Source organism: Vanessa tameamea, chromosome 23 (assembly GCF_037043105.1).
Source record: "Vanessa tameamea isolate UH-Manoa-2023 chromosome 23, ilVanTame1 primary haplotype, whole genome shotgun sequence".
NCBI classification, from domain to species: domain Eukaryota; kingdom Metazoa; phylum Arthropoda; class Insecta; order Lepidoptera; family Nymphalidae; genus Vanessa; species Vanessa tameamea.
In genome coordinates, this window is record NC_087331.1 from 9,322,567 (window position 1) to 9,341,014 (window position 18,448).

Sequence of the window (18,448 nt, forward strand, 5' to 3'; positions counted from 1 at the left end):
TTAAATATGGTCTAAGTGTTCTTTACATTCTTTGACAAATTTCAATGCATAAAAATTAAGTCTTTTTACTATGATATTTAGTGAAATTTATTTTTCCTAAGGTAAAACCTCCTTTTGACACAAAATAGTGCCCAGTTTATGGTATCTGTCGTTTGTACACGATGATTGTATTTTTGTACATGAAAGTCAATTTGCCTCGGGACTAGGTATTGGTAAGAACTCTTTTAGGATCTCGGTCGTGAAATGTCGTAAACCGACTGAAGGTGTTGCGCTATTTTGATGCGTTTGTCTTTAAAATGTGATAGCTATTATGGTCAATTTTGCATATCACACTCCAGAAATTCACGATCGTATCGTTACAAAGTAACTGTTGGTTTGATTTTGGGTAACTTGCAATTTTTAAATAAGACATTTTAGCTTATAAAAATATTTAGAAATCACAGATACACATTTAAATTTTATTTATTATTATCTAGAAACAATACCTCAAATACAAAATTATGATTTATAGAAAACTATCGCCACAACAAGAGTATAATCGTTTCTCAATTTATATATTTTTCAAGATTTCATTTCCTTCCTTTTGAAAGACGATGTCCTGCCAAGATGAAAGGTTGATATCCGATCTTGGAAACTGCCAGGCGTGCCAGGTGGTTCTGACTTTTCAGGAGTCTTACCATTGCTTGAAAAAAAAAAAGATTAATTCGAAGTTGTTTCGATTTTTTTTTAAAGTTTATCCGATTGTGAGAAAAATATTCGAAAGATTGTATTATTTTAGATTCCAAGGTACTGGCTTCGAACCACGGGTTGGGCTATTAAAAGTACCATAATCATTCAATTTGATAAGCCGTGTATAGATAATTATATAATAAATGGTGTGTGGTGGTCAAGTTACCTTTCTAAGTGGTAAGCGCTGCAGAACGGAGTGTTAATGTATTCAATGGCGTCTAACTTGGAATGGTCTATGACATATTTCTGCTTGTGAATATCATACCTGAAATTATTTATATATTTTCAAATGACATTTACATATTTTTTTATGACAAAGGTAAGCGGACGAGAAAATCACTACTACCCGTAGACATTAGCGCCGTATGGAATTTTCACTATTTCTTACATAACCAATATACTTTGGGAACTGATATGTTGCGTCACTTGTGCCTGTAGTTACACTGGCTCACTCTCATTCAAACCGAAACACAACAATACTAAGTACTCCTGCTTGGTGGACGAATATATGTTGAGTGGGAGATTCCTAGCCACGCGCGCTTGCACGTATCGTCACCACTAAATAAAATGTACTCTAGCATATACATATTGTATATATAAAGGTCATTAACCTGACCAAATGAATTTTATTATATTTATGTTTGAAATACGCATTTATTTCAATGAAATGTATATCAAAATACTCTTTTTCAGAAATCATATAGAATATTTACGCCTCATTAAAATATTTTTAGCGAGAGCCACTCTTTGATTCATTGCTATGGTGATATCTGTTTATGAAATAACTAATTTGAATTGTGGTTATTAATACTTACTTAACGACTGGGGGGAAGCGATGTCCCCACACCACCTCTCTCGGCAGGTAGGATGTCTGGCTCTGAGTGAAGGTACCCATTGATGCAGAGGCACCTCTTAGACTAACTGTGACCTCGTAGCTAAATAATTTAAAATGTATTTAATTAATTATTAGAACAGCACAGAAACAGACACAACTAGATTAAATACATTTGAGGGTAGATTTTATTTTTCAATACGCCTGAAACAAAACATAGATTGGAAAAGTATAGTGACTGTTGAAGTAGTCAACTTATTCGCCAAGTACAGTGTAACATGCGATAAGGAACGTTGTACCAATAACAGCCGTGAAGTTTAGATCTGTTCACGAACGCGGCCCTCCGTGTAAATAATGGACCGCTAGCTTTCATAAACAGACAATTAGCACCAGCCTGTGTATCAGGACGGCGCGCGTATTTACTATAATTAATGTATAAAGTTAGATTACTTAGTTAAAATTATTAATTTCATTATATTATAAATTTCATTTTTTAAAACATATGCGATTTAGAAGTCGCTTTTGCGGGAATTTTAACAATAAAGTTACATATCTCGGGTGTCATTCCGTTAAACGTGCGTAGAAGTTTAAGGGGCCAATTATTTTTGTATAATATTGTCCATGTTAATGTCTCCTTAATAATGTACTTTTTAAATGTCTTCTCATCGCGAAAAAGCACTAATTTTTTTTTCTGTATGCAAAAAAAAATTAGTAAGTAAGTAAGTCTATTCAATTGTTATGTCCAAGTAAAAATTATAACAAACATTGTAAAGAATACGTTTAGTTTACGAAATATATGTGTAAACCTTAACTGTTTTATTTTCGTTTTTATTTTGATTTTAAGTAAATATTAAAAAATATATTCTTTTAATTAAGTGAATTGATTTATATTCTCAGGTATTTTACCTAAAATATATATATTAAATATTATTTTATACTATCTAATTTATAATATTATAAATACGTACGGGTTGTATTTGTGTACCAGGAAAATATCGTGCGAGGTCAGATGTATACTACTAGATCCAACGATTTAATGTACCAGAGCTATAGATAATAAAAGGAGTTCACATTGAAGTATGTACATAAGTCTCACAAATCCTATCCACTCAACCATTGTGTGAGCTACAGATTAATACGGAACGGTCTTGATTCATCGATTTCATGTACCAGGACAACATGCGATAGTAGAATATGTTTACGCAGTAGACGTATAGATATCGTCGTACAGAGAAGGCATTGACACGACTAATCTTAGGCGAGACTTTGCGTATTGACAAGATGACAGGTACATTTATTTATTAATGTATTAAAATGTCCATGCGATTAATATAAAATACGTTAACAAAAGGATTCTTATCACTATTTCTCATAGTTATTATTTGTAGATAAAAAAAATTTAATTTAATATTTTTTTGCTTTAGAAAAATGTTACTCTCGTGACAATATAGACATGTTGCATTTGTTGTGCATTTGAACGATATTTATTTATACTAGTGGGTCGCCCGCCCGCCCGCAAGCCTCTTATCTACATTTGGCGCCAAAATGTTTAAACCTTATTTAAATTATTTTTTTAATGTCAAATAGTATACATTAGTTCAGTTAGAATTAGAGTTTGTCGTTATCGACATTGAAAAAAAACGTAAACAACATTAATTGTTATTAATTAATGTTGTTTACGTTTTTTTTTCTTATACAGTCGTAGCAACGCTCTCTAACCTACCAGTAACGTTTTTCCGCTCTCTAAAATTAATTCTTTGTTAAATTGTAACAATTTAGTAAATTACAATCAAGAATACTTTTTAATTTTCTGAACATCTACGACTGGAGCTCTTCAAAATGAGACCATAACAGTTTTTTTATGTGCAGAGACAACAACTTCGTAACTGATGACGTAATGGAAAAAATAATAATACTAGGGTATCAGAACTGATCAGAAGTTAGATAGATATAATTCTCTAGGTACCTATTCTGAACAATGTCCTGCGGTGAGAGTTTGTAGAATGGACTCGATTCATCGATTTCGTGTACCAGGGTAACAGGCCACAGGAGGAATTGTCGCTGTTGGAGGCGTAAGCTGTGTGCGTAATATCGAATTACTTCGCCTTCCTTTGTTCTGAAAAAGTATCAAGAGATCTTTTTAATGAATAAATAAATTCCGTGATTAAATCGAAATAATTTTTACTATAAAATAAATAACATTAAGATAATTAGTTTAGTCTGTCTCTATGTAGAGATATATTTTAACATAATATCTTATGAATTAATTTCAGTCTTGGATAATAGGGTTTAAGTGAATTAGTTAACGTTGAGTTATATTAAGGGCTTAAGTTATTTTATAATTGTTAATTGTACAGGATTAATGGAAAGGAGTAACTACGGCAATTCTGTTTTTTTAGGTAGATAATACACTCGGTATTAGGATTACTCGTAGTTAGCCTACTTTAAAAAGGTACATTTTCGTTTACAATACAATGTAAATATTAAATTTTTTAAGAAATTTAAGTTTTATTTTGTCTAATAATAGAAGATGTTAGACACCAATAAAATTTCCATCAACGTTAGAACGACGGTATAATTACGTCGCCAAAACGTCATCAACATTAATCGAGCCGTTCGATTAACGGGACCGTTAAAGACAATTGCCAAGTGCCAAGGTTATGCCAATTACACGTCTCACGTAATAGTTTGTTTGTTCTTGTTCGCTGTTATGTAATAGGACCATATATATGGATGTAAGTACAGTGTTTATCACCTGGTTGGCGGACGAGCAAATGGACCCCCTGATGGTAAATAGTCACCACTGTCCATAGACATTGCCTTCGTAAGCAATCTATACATTCGGCAAATCGGTTACCAACCTTGGGAACTAATATGTTATGTCCCTTATGCCATACATAACCTAACAATACTAAGTACTGCTGCTTGGCGGTAGAATACCTAAAGAGTGGGCGGTACCTACCCAGACATGCAGACGGGCGCGAAAACACCTGCCTCACTTGCCTGTATTGTAATCTGTGGCACATATTATCCACATACAGTAGGCAAACGAGGTTAACGAGCAAGTGACGTCATCATAAGGCCGACCAATCAGGAGCGTTTTGTGTCACGTGACAAATGTTTAAAATAAAATCATTTTATTTGTGGATTTTTGAATAAACTAATTATTATTTTCAACTTTCGTTAATAAATAACCATTTTTAAACTCATAATGTATACTGATTACAATAATTGACACTTTATTTTTCGCATTGAAAAATAGAATTATGACGATGATGTCCTCAATGATTTTGGCCTCAGCAGCCGTTCAGTGCAGGAGATATTGACTGCATACATTATATAAATGTTAGAAGTGATCGGAGTTATTCGTTGATGTTCGTACAGGATACATAAGTATATTATAATTGTATTATTATTACATGTTAATTATTGTGGATTGTAAAAGAGTAACTACTGAGTTTTTGGCGGTTAATATCAGTAAATTAAACATTCCGAACCGGTGCAGGTGGTAGTTTAATATCAAAACTATCCTTGCAAAATTACGATTCCAACGTGCTTGTAAGAGCCTATTTGATTGAAATACATATATTTAGATTTTGTTTTTGCACTCTTTTTGCTCGCTTATAGTCTTATGGAACGGTTAACCCATAACTACGGTAAAGACATCATATGACGTCATAGGCTCGTAACGAGGCAATCAAGTGTTTACACTCTAATCCAACCATAAGAGGAGAAAAGCCAAATAAACAACATTTGATAGCAAATTGACGCGATTTGCGAAAAAATTGTGTTTTGAACGTCGACGAAACTGTTATCGGAATTTTGGAAGTAAAATTAAAGTAATTTTAAGCTGTTAAGTGTAATAGTGTTGTATTATAAATAAAGATATGTTCATTATAAATTCTGAGTATTACATAATACAGCTGAATTATTATCAAATGTCACGATATACGTAAATATAAGGTTTGTTTATATATTTTCCTACTTTCATGGGAATACGTTATAAATCTCTTCACTCACGAAAACGCTCCGCTCCATGTGATATAAATTATTTATTAATAAAAAAATATATATCTAATTACTATGCCGTCTATACTCTGAGTGGCTCACGCACGCTAAGGCATCTCGTAAGCACGACCGTCACTCACTCATACTATTGCTCGCATCTGTATCAGTAATTTGTTTTTCTATACAACAGATATATATTATAGAAATACTTATCTTACCTACGGGTGTGAATGAAATGTGCGGTGAATTCAGAGCAAATGATGTGATCGTAGTTAAGGTCCCAGGCACGAATCATGAGACACAACCGGCCGTCACGCATGCATATCTAATGAAATAAGAAATTATTTAATAAAAACACTGTTTACGACTACGTTACGATTTTTTTTTTTAATATTATGTATTTGTTTTATCTCACTACTAGCGCCATCTAGTGGCATAGTAATGAACTGTAATATACTTTAGTTTTAATAACAAATTCATTTTCCATTCACTCATTAATTCATAAGTGTAACAAAAATAATCTGAGCTGAAGAACGAGCAACATAATTATCATAATATATAATATATGGTTTCTATAAGATACAAATACATTTATAAGAACCTTCCATCATCAAATTATTCAATCGGAATTATTAGGTAAAAATAAACTTTTTCTTGTGATTGATTTTTCAAATGTATTATTTCGTAATTGTATACATTTTGAAGACTTACAACAGCCTTTTTGCTAAAACCAACGCCATCTCTTGAGAGTTTCTCTGGTCTCGTTAGTTTAGCATACACGACGCACGTCAATACGCCAGACAGCCCGGTGCCGAGGATTAACTGGTAACAAAGTAGGTCAAAGAATATATTCTTATTGAACAATAATGCAACAAACAAATATTAGAAACAATAATATTTTAGCTTTGACGTTTATATCTTAACAATTAAAAGAAACACTTTTTAAATGCAATTCCACGAATAAACAGTTTGCTATTTTATTCATAAAGGCGCAATAAAATGTAGAGACGCAAAAATCTTAAGTAATTTTTTTAAATAGAAAGTACTAAATATACTCGTTTAATATAATTTTTATTTAGCACTTAAGTTATTCAAATATTCATATGAATTACTGATACATCTATTTCTTTGTTCTCACATAATCATAAAATTTAACTGAATTGTTATTATAAATAATATTATTATCGGTTATACTGACATGAAGATAACTAACTAAATAATCACACAACAAATATTTTATTCAGACTAATATAAACAGTATTTATTATTCTTTGCATGATCCGATTTATGCAAAAAAATATTAAGAAAATGATTGTAGAGCCGAGATAGCAGAGTCGTTAAAATAAATGAATCTTAATCCAAGATTTAAAAAAAACATAAACATAATCAGCCTGTAAATTTTCCACTGCTGGGCTAAGGCCTCCTCTCCCGTTGAGGAGAAGGTATAGAGCATATTCCACCACGTTGCTCCAATGCGGGTTGGTGGAATACACATGTGGCAGAATTTCGTTGAAATTAGACACATGCAGGTTTCCTCACGATGTTTTCCTTCACCGCCGAGCACGAGATGAATTATAAACAAATTAAGCACATGTAAATTCAGTGGTGCCTGCCTGGGTTTGAACCCGAAATCATCGGTTAAGATGCACGCGTTCTAACCACTGGGCCATCTCGGCTTTTTTTAATCCAAGATTATTACAATTAAATTCCTCCACATGCATATCCAGATTTTGAGCAGCTATATGGAATATCCTCCAAAGCTTTTTCTCGGGAGCCTTTACTCCAGCAGTGGAACATTAACAGTCTGCTTACAATACATTTTGTTGGATTTTTATCTTTATAACTGTCATACCTGCATAATGAACAAAAATATTGACTCGGGACATTCTTCATCAATAGCGCGATCTCCAAACCCAATAGTGGTCTGAAAATAATTAAAACTATATTAAAAAATACATATATAAATATAATTTATCCCACAATATAATTTACCTGCACAGCTTTTGCGTGATTTATTAAAAAAAAAAATTAAACTTTGCGTGATATTTAAATTCGGTTTTTACCGTTATATTTACTACACGGTTGATAAAACTAGATTTGTATGTAAATGCTTTAGAAAGTCGACTTTGACCATGACTGTTGACTAGATCCGCTGTAGTGGCTATGTTTTGAGATAAGACATTCTAAGATTCTGGACGCAAGCCAGGGCCAATTTAAGTTATTGTTTTTTTCTTTAAAGTTCGCTTCTTATCACTCTTACGAATAGTCTGAATCCTTTCATCGGATTAGGAAAGTGCATCTATGATTCCGTTCAAACTCAACAACAAAACAAACAAAAACAAACACTATAATACGTCCACGGCAGTTTAGTTTGTAGTAGGTAGGCTTGAAGGGTAAGTGAGCTACTGCTACTACAGGCTTTAGGGACACATCATCATGGTACAGGGTTGTTGGCGCATTGGTGTTAGAAGAAATGTTCAATATTTCTCACGACGCGAATATTTATAGCGATGGTGACAACTGGCTGATCTAAAAAAACAAACTATATAAAAAGTTATTCTTGTAGCCTAAGTCACTCCTTATTACATCAGCTATCTGCCAGTGAAAGTTCCATTAAAATCGGCCCAGCCGTTCCAGAGATTAGCCGGAACAAACAGACAGACAGACAGACAGACGAAAATTTAAAAAGATTTTATTTGGTATATTATGTACCGTATATACATACATATGCATTTAGTAAAAAGCGGTTATTGTAATATTACAAACAGACACTTCAATTTTATTTATATATATAGTACTACGGAATCATATTACTTATATATACTATATATAAAGTAATTCCTTCTAACAGTCGTTGTATATGTAACTAAATGCAAAGATAGTTTTCTAAAGTGATTGAAAACTGTGCTCAGAAGTCACTTGAAATCTTGAAGTGTGATAATTAATAAGACCGCGCGTGTGAAAACGTGATCTGGCGATCGAGCAATTTATCAATAGAGTTTGATTAAGCCATGTCTCCATGAAGATTCATAAAACGAGCATTGCGTTGTTCCTTAATGGATGATAGACGCCTTTGTAACGACAGGAAAGATTCCGCACGTGACAACTGTTACCACTACATATATATATATGTCGCAGGCAGCTACGTCAATTAGCGAAACGCCTAGCCAGTTTATTAAACGGCTCTATTCATCAGCGGCCTGAATGATATTCGGCCAATTCATCTTCCGTTCATAGAATAAGGTAACTTGCTTTAATTGTCCCTTTTTAAAAAATCTAACCTAACCAAACCTATTTCAATATAGCCGCGATATTATTTTAAATATTTTGTATTTAACCAAATAATTATATTCCAACCTAAACTATAAATATTTTTATTTACACGAAAGTCTCTATTCTATGAATGGAAGATGTATTGGCCAGTGTCATTCAGGCCACTGGTTGAACGGCGCCCTTTAGTAAAATGCCTAGGCGGTTAATTAAAAGACTAATTTAACCAGTTGGTTGCGACATGTACAACAGTCAGACATAGATATGCATAGAAAAATAAAAAAATATTTGACGAGAAATTTGTAATCACCTTGGGTTAGAATCTCTATCGAAAGCTGTAGGTTCATATCCGAGTTTCACATTAACGTGTTCAATATTCACGAAGTATAAAATCATATTGACGTTGCAAGTAACGGTTAATATTTCTTACAGTACTAATGTATAGGGTGGTGACCATTTATTATCAGGTGACCGATTTGTAACCTACCTGTATTATAAAAAATAATACCCCACAGCGTTATGAAATACGCTCACGAACATCTTCTTAAGAGCGATTGTTTCCCAACAGTGGGACATTTTCGTGTTGTTCTTTTATGAGTTTAGACTACAAAATAGAGTCAATGAGTATATATTATATATTTAACGACCTCCGTGGTCGAGTAGTGTGTACACCGGTTTCAATAGGTACGCCACTCCGAGGTCCCGGGTTCGATTCCCGGCCGAGTCGATGTAGAAAATGTTGTCTTGGGTCTGGGTGTTTGTGGTGCCGTCATTACGTCTTATTTTCCATAACACAAGTGCTTTAGCTACTTACATTGGGATCAGAGTAATGTATGTGATGCTGTCGAATATTCATTTTTATTATAGAACATTTAATTATATCCAGTAAAACATACGTTTTAACCAATTGCCGAAATAACGGTCGTGTTCAATTGGAAATTACCGAATTAATTAATTGGAAGCGATTGACCAAATTTGACTAATTGGAATGGATTATGCGGTTCCCTTTGATGTGTGTACCGTAGATAACTAATGAGTAAATGGTATATTAGATACTAAATCTATTTACATACAGTTTCTATGTATATATAACGCCTGGAAGTTCTATATGTATTAGCTGAATCTGATCTATGTATAAATTGATGACGACCTCCGTGGTCGAGTAGTATGTAGACCGGTTTTCACGGATAAGTCACTCCGAGATATGTATATTAGTTTTCTATGTTGTCTCGGGTCTGGGTGTATGTGGTACCGTCGTTGCTTCTGATTTTCCATAACACAAGTTTAGCTACTTACATCGGGATCAGAGTAATGTATGTGATGCTGTCGAATATTTATTTATTTATTTAGATTACACGTACAGTAAAGTTGTATCATCTTTTGATAGTTAGTTCAATTATTCTACTGCCAAATATAAAAATTCGCATTGCTGAATAATGGGTGCTGTTTGTAGGATGAGTTAGCCAGTAATACCATAGAAAAACAGGATATAACGTCTTAAGTTTCATGGTTTGTGCTACAATGACAGTTTAAAGAGTGGCCCGTTTAAAGGGTGAGTGAGCCAGCGTAAATAAAGGCATAAGGGATAATAGTTCTAGGGTGACATTTAAGGCTTGAAGGTATTATATATTTTCTACAATAAACTACTGGTCTAAATTGTAAACGACGCTGTTTGTTTATTGTTACTCTTTGGACAATGTTATTTGTTTTGGTTAACGGTAACATTATTCCACTTTTGGTCTGTTATGATGAATCGACTAATCGATTTTGATCACGACAGCCACAAGACAAAATGTACAGAGACTTTTAGGTGATTATTTACAAAATGTAATAAGTAAACCTATATGTAAAGATAAACCATAATACATAATTACATAAAACTTAAAAAGGTAAATAAAAAATGCTTAAGCGACGCTAGATAAAAACGAACGAGCTAATTTTAGACGACAATGACTTATCATAGAGCAAACACTAACAAAATCCAAGATCAACGAGCTGATAATGTAGTCTTGGTACTCGCGGAAGATATTTGTATGAGCAACATTATTTATAGGAAATATTTCAAAAAGTACCAGTTTTAAATGCACACAAAGATTTTTTTGTCCAAGTTACTGTGGGTACCGTCATTGCAGACTAAGTGCTTAAGTGTGTGCATGTTCACAGGTGCATTATTTATTCCCTCACACTACAAACTCACACTTAATTCAACGATAAGGTAACGACAACCGGAGCTAATTTACGCATTAACATCTCCTTTACGTGTTATCCGAGGCACGAGAGTGTTGTAATATTAAAGCTATCAGTATTAACAACAGCATCTCAAGTAACTTATATTTAAAAAATCATTCTTTAATTAAAAAAAAAATAACTTCGATATTTAAAAATGAATTTTGGTTTGTTCTGGTAAAACTTTCGATTAACACTAAATGGGACTATATTCGAGCTTGCCTCGTCTCGTCAATTTAAGGCAATATTTAGATATTTGGGAGGTGTTTAGTCAAATAATGCTGTCTTCTTCTTTCGAATATCAAATCAATTATGACAAAAGAGATAAATTAACACTGCCGACTTTCAAAATAAGCGTTGTCTTTCTTACTAACGCTAAATACTAATCTCTACAGGCAGAAGGGACAAATTACCATCCGGTGGTTGTCCATTTACTAGCCCAAGTGGGCTGGTAACTGGACAATGGACATACATGTCATAAAAAATATCGCAGTATTAGATCAACGAATCTGATCGGAATATTAAGCTCCATACTTTCACATACCTGCGCTTCAACTGAAGCAAGAAAAATTGTAACAAAGTCCTTTCCGCCGGTGACGCAAGCTCGTTGAGGGGGTTCCGGCTCCAAGTCGTAGTGGGCCAAAGCAGTGATGTACCAGAAAACAGCAAAAACTAACCAGATGGCGAAGTGGACCACCACAGTACCAATTACAATCCAGCGCCAGCGAAGATTTATCTGAGGATATGAGAACTATAATTGAAGACTTGAAAAAAAAACGTTACATTTACCGTCAGTCCAGGAATTAATATACCTATTTTTACTATTCCTCCCATTTTACGTAATATTTAGTCGTTAAGATTCCAAGATAGTCTTCCTAGAATCTTTCATTATCACATAGCAATTATAATCAATTCGAAATCTCTACATGTACATCCTAACACACAATTAAAACTAAGACTAATTTTGGATAAATATATTTTACAATATTGACAACAGCATCTCAAGTAACATATATTTAAAAAAACATTATTTAATTTTAAAAAATTAACTTCGATATTTAAAAATGAATTTTGGTTTGTTCTGGTAAAACTTTCGATTAACATTAAATGGGAATTAAATTCGAGCTTGCCTCGTCAATTAAAGGCAATATTTAGACATTTGGGAGGTGTTTAGTCAAATAATGCTGTCTTCTTCTTTCGAATATCAAATCAATGATGACAAAAGAGATAAATTAGCGAATAAACGCTACATCAAACGCTCATTTGTATTATTTGTTTCCAGGTAACATCAAGAGTTTTATGATTATTTATGAACTTTTGATTGGACTCTACGACGATACCTTGATTGATTCGGAATGTTGTATGTGAAAGGATGGTTTAATTCATCACCTCGTGGTAAGTGATCTCCAATGCCCGATCACATTAGCGCTTTAAAAAATTCATCATTTCTTTTAATTTATCATTTCATTTTATTGTCAATTTAATTCATCATTTCTTACATCATTAATGCGCAGCCAACTTTTGGAACTAAGACGTTATGTCCCTTGAGCCTGTAGTAACACTGGCTCACTCACTTTTCACACAGGAACACAACAATACTAATGATTGCTGTGCTATTATAATGAGTGGGTGGTGGCTACCCAGACGGGTTACAAACTCCATCACCAACTTACCAGCGTATGAAATGTGTCATTCAACAGGCGAATCTTTTCAAAAGGTACATTTGATATCAGAGCTACGTTCTCCACTCCATTCTTAGAGACGAGTCGCTTTGGTAAATCACAATGCGCTTTGTAACGAAGAGGTGGTTCCGTTCTGAAATTGAAGCAAAATATAACGTGTATTATTTATTAATCTATACAATTATTACATTGAATGTGTTTGTTTGTTCGAACGCTTCTAAAAGTCAAATTTGAAAACGCTTTTTGAATGAGATTGCCCATTTATTAATTAGGATATACTTACTACATTTAAACATCATCCAATGCCCCTCGGCGGCGGAATATTGTTTGACGATAGGTCAATATTATCTAGTTAGGGAGAAATCCATAGGTATACATCAAATGTCATGTTCAGAACCTTGTTTTATTATAATATCATTAATAATGAATAAATCATTAATGATGTTATGAGATAACCTGCGAAATGGGCTGTCGCTATTAACTTGACTAGGTGATTTAGGAAAATGTACAAAACATCGCACTGAATGATCGGGTGATGTCGAGGACTGCTGAGTCTGAGACGGGGGAGAGGAGTGTTATTTAAAATCAAAATTTCTTAAAAACATTTTGTTGGCACTTCGAAACTCACTAGGCAGTCTGTGAGTCGGTTGTAAATAATTTGGTATATAAATAGCGAATTTATCAAAAAAACGCAAATCTATAATAGATTCGGAGACGTTTTGTTCGCAAACCTTTACTGAAAACCTATTGAGCCAGAAGATGCAGAGCGTTTAGGAATAATATTACTCCACATGCAGCTGCGTTTCGCAGTATCCTTTCAAATTTAGACTATTGACGTGACAAACGTGTGTTTGTATTGCATATCATACTTTAAGAACTTTCTACATTCCTCATGCCTTACGTCAACCTATACAAAGAAAAGTATACAAACACACACACATACAAATAACATCATCATGTGTTACATTATTATTTAATCATAAAACAAATATTAAATCACTCGTGCAATATAACTACCGCGTAGTGTGGCTTGTTTACAATGTTTTATGGCTCAGAAGCAAAACGTTACATGTGATATATGCATTTGAATGCGTTATGTAGCAGTTGTGGAATGTAGTTACACTCTATCATCGATTCACATTTAAATACGTCAGTTAAATACAAAAAATAATACTTAAGCAACAACAGTCACCACCACAGTTAGATGGATCTTTAATGATTTTCGCCAGCGGTTTGTCCGAACCGATAGGTTTTGGGAACCTTCAAGAAAAGAGCCTACTCGTTTCTTAAAGACCGGCAACGCACCGGCAAGCCACTCGGTGGTGCAAATGTCTATGGGCGGTGGTTAAAAAATAATGAATCGAACGTTAAAATTGACTGCTTCTTTGGCCTGGTGACTAAATATAAGGACACAGATTCTGAGGTTCTGGGTTCGAACCACCAGGTCGGACCGATGAAAAGGGTTATTGGGTTTTCTGTTGGAAAATTATATGGAACATGTGTGTGCCCAGAGTCTGGATATTGCAAGTGTGTATACTCCCATGCCTGGGAAGCAGGTAAAGCTTTTAGTCCCAGGCCTGGACTCTGAAGGAACCCGTGAAGGTTTTTCCACCCTATTGGATTGCGAGAGTCAGGAGCACTCACTTGTGTACTTTAATACCTATGTTCTGCATAGTTGGCTGGTCTCCCTTACAATATAATTGCAGTCGATCACTGTGAAATATGCGCTTAAGACAAACCAGTGGCGGACAAACAAGCCCCCAAATGCACCCGCGTTAAAATGCATGCGACCTCATTAACTTTGACCCTCCCCCCGCGTTCCTGAGACGAGCTTAGTCCGCCACTGACACAAACTATCCTTCCACAACATTTTCAGAGTCATTTTACGAGCAAACTATGTATGTAGCGTATGTAAACGTATAATCAAAGCTATCATTTCTTTCAAATAAACAGTAGATATTTGCCGAAATATTTATATGCTTTCTAACCAATGACAATAAAAACAGAATATCGTAAATCAATATCCCTTTTATTCTAAATCAATCCTTATCAATATATATCTTAAGATTAAATTTCCTATATAGAACTGATATGACACTACGTTAACTTCCTTAGCGGTATTTTTATTAGCATGACAAGTATGTTTAGCTTGTAAACATTTAAATATGTTATGAACAAGATCATTGTCACTAATTCCATGTGGCCATCGGGCGTGGAATATTTTTTACATCTTATTTAAGGCGATTATGAATAATTCATACATTCAGGATTTATAATATGAGTGACCTTCTTTATGAAATTCTTTTAAATCTAATATTTTCTCAAATGTAAATTTAAATTAATATCTTTACCAATTATCACTGTACAGGTACGACTATAACTTTGTAAATTATTGGTTTGTAATAATATATTGTTAAGAATATTTACGTCTTTCAGAGGAACAAATTTAAAAAAAAGTTATTGTCATTAACAATTCTACACCACTGAAATATTAAAACTTAAAAAAAATATTGACGTGTTGTCCTATGGAAGGACTTATTGCTAATTAGTGGACTCTTCCAGACAGCCCAAAAATGCGTGGACTTTTCGTAATAAAGTGTTCACGTTCACTAATTTTTAAGGTCTTACGTTAGATATTCATCCTCGTCACAACCTATAGTTATAACATTATAATGTTCGTAACATGTCGCCTTCAAGCAGACAAGTCCGTTTTCTTATTAATTAAATATTTAAACATTTTCTTTCGCGAATATGAAAATCAACACACACCTAGTACAGTTTTAATGATTGTATAGATTGTGCAATTGGATCTATTATATTCATATGTATTAATAACTGATACTCCACTAATACTTTAAATGCTTTAGATAAATTAAAAAAAAATAACTTTCCGTAATTTTTCCATTGCTAAGTCTATTGATTCTTGTCTTGAGACTGAGCTTATTCTATCATGTTGTAAAGTAATTAAAGTAAGATGTTAATCTCCCTTTGAGGAGAAGGTTTGCTGTTACCACTACGCTGTTCCAATGCGTATTGGTGGATACACATGTGGTATGATTTAATTAATATTAGACACATGCAGGTTTTCTCACAATGTTTTCCTTCACCGCTGCGCACGAATTGAATTATAAACACAAATTAAGCACATGGAAATTCAGCAGTGCCTGGGTTTGAACTCGCAATCATCGGTTAAAATGCACTGGTTATAAAAACATTACACAGCTTTCGATGGTGGATGGAGATTTGACAAATTTTCACATGACACGTGGAGTCTTTCACACGATGTTTCCCTGCAACTAATTACGAAATGCATAAACGCAAATGAACACGTTAAAAGAGTTTCGCCACCAATAAATATCCGATTGAAAATGCCTAAATGCGATCAAATTTGGTACCTAAAGTTAGTATGAAAAGTTGCAAAACTGTATTGGTAGTACTTACCTCTTAATCTTTTCAGACATCTTCAAATCGCTCTTCTGAAGCGGAGCTGCACGTATATGATTTGCTTCTTGAGCCTGTTCACCTTTATTCATATTAAGACTTGTATTACTTTGAGTAATAATGATCTTGGGCAGTTGCTGAGATAAACATTTCAAACGTTCAGACTTACAGCTAGAGTTCAGACTTTCATTTGATATCAATTCATTTTCAATTTTCAATTCTACATTGGATATTTTTATGTTACTTTTATTTGGTACACTATAAATTGATTTGATGTTATCGGATGTGTTTTTATTTACGTCTCGTATCGTTTCGTATCCTGGATCATCGTTTTCAACAAATTCTTCTTCCTGATAATCACCTTTAACTGTTTTTAGATAGTCGAGACATTCGTCGTAAAGTTGATTAATTTTTTCGTATTCCGTACACTGTGTCTTAAGATCTTCTTCCATTTCAACACTTTTTAATGTAACTTTTCTGTCAATCAGTTTGAGCACTTTAAATAAATATATTGATTATATTATTACTATCATATAAATTCACTTAAATTTAACTAATATTATTAGCGAAGAGCGTAATTTCTATGATGTGTACTGATAGTGTTATCACTGTTATCAGTGGTAATTGCGCGAGTGAAGAGCGAGCACTAGGCGGCCCGGCCCGGAGCGACCTTGCGCGGATGCTGTGGATTAATCTACGTAAAGGCGCTTACTAAATCTTACTTTATCAGAATATCAGTTTCCACATTAATAGTGTTTTTCAAAAAATGACGACTTTTTTTTTCTCAGTGTAATATAATATAAAATGTTATTGTTCTTAGCTTGAAATCTTTTGTATAGACATATTTTTCTTATAAATACCGATGAGACCAATTTTTTTTTATTTTTTCTGTATAAGCCGGTGGTATGAAATGTTTTAGTACAACAACAGTACGTTACATACTGTTTATACAAAAGAGATGGCATTCAACGTCTGCGAGACAATCCAATTAAGTTCAATAAACACTTCCTCGTTGTGAAATTTTAACATAATATATTCGGACCGGCCGTCGCGTCTGTTAATTTCTACTGTTATTGTTATTACGATAAAAAATATCTATAATGAACTCGTTATTTTATAAATGTTTTCGTTATTTTTTATCTTTTGTATATTTTATACTTTGTAAATAGATGTGGTTGTAATTCCCAGGACGATAAGCCGGAATATTTATTGTAAAATGTAACACTACGTTGCTAACTTGCTATACTCGTATAAGTAGTTTCCGCCCTCGGTTTTCTCTGACAGTCTCCCCTGACATTGCAATCGACTCTACCAAGTACACATTCCATACCTAGATTTACATTTTTCGACATCTTTCAGATCGTGACTTCGTTAGCCATCAAGTATTAATTATCATATTGCATTTGATTACCAATATAAATATAATGTTTTGTCAGAGTATTCGCTTCGGTATAACTGAAACCGAGCTTGATTGTCCTCACCGATTTCGGTCAAGGCGTTACGGTAACTAGCTAACTTAAGGTATGTTATCACTATAATATAAGAAAATTAAGTATCAGACTGTAACTGTCCTACTTCTGGGCCAATTCCTCTTCTATGAGGATAAGAATTAGAGCTTATTCCACCACGATGCTCCGATGCGGTTTGGTTACATATGTAGTATGATTGCATTAAAATTAGACCCGTGCAGGTTTCCTCACGATGTTTTCTTTCACCACTGAGAACGGGATGAATTATAAACACTAATTTAAGCACACGAAATTTCAGTCGTGCTTTCTTGCATCGGTTAAGATGCATGTGTTCTAACCACTGGGCCATCTCAGCTGACTATTATATACCTACTATATACATACATACAGTGTCTAGGTGCATTTGAAATCAGGTTTGTTTTTGTTTATACCTATATAATGATCGTTATTAAGTCTTGCTTAACTGTTATTCACTTTATACGTAATTATCGTTGATCAGGAAAGACCCTTCTTATACATACTCCTCTAGCGTACTGAAATATCATAGATGCTAATCAAAGACGATGAGATTGAGATATAGACAATTTTATTACTTTTTACTAATTTGATATATTTCTAACAATCCCGTAGAACAAGTCATCAGTACTATGAATTAAAAGTCTAAATAAATTAATATTTATAAATGGAACAGCAATCCGGCTCAACTGGAGAGAAAAGAGGGGGGACTCGTGTATATGTATAGCTACCTAGAATTGGGATGTCAGTTTCAAGGAATGACCGAAGCTTTTTGA

General features: G+C 33.7%; 1 protein-coding gene across 1 annotated transcript; it reads right to left on the minus strand.

Annotated features, from left to right (window-relative positions):
* Nucleotides 1-522: 522 nt before the first annotated feature.
* On the minus strand, nt 523-16,694 carry LOC113402174 (inward rectifier potassium channel 2-like). The gene is made up of 10 exons (XM_026642359.2): nt 16,189-16,694; nt 12,739-12,880; nt 11,610-11,801; nt 7,422-7,493; nt 6,281-6,391; nt 5,788-5,894; nt 3,528-3,677; nt 1,545-1,664; nt 896-994; nt 523-682 (listed from the first exon to the last, which is right to left on the minus strand). The coding sequence occupies exons 1-10, from the start codon at nt 16,638-16,640 to the stop codon at nt 562-564; spliced, it is 1,566 nt and encodes a 521-aa protein (XP_026498144.1). The 5' UTR covers nt 16,641-16,694; the 3' UTR covers nt 523-561.
* Between the last annotated feature and the right edge of the window lie 1,754 nt (nt 16,695-18,448).

Excerpts from the sequence above, each read along its gene's own strand:
- LOC113402174 (XM_026642359.2), bottom strand. The coding sequence starts at position 16,640 with ATGGAAGAAGATCTTAAGACACAGTGTACGGAATACGAAAAAATTAAT. Across the intron at positions 11,802-12,738 it reads ATGACACATTTCATACGCTG|ATAAATCTTCGCTGGCGCTG; the intron begins GTAAGTTGGTGA and ends TCATATCCTCAG. Across the intron at positions 5,895-6,280 it reads GTTTTAGCAAAAAGGCTGTT|ATATGCATGCGTGACGGCCG; the intron begins GTAAGTCTTCAA and ends TTATTTCATTAG.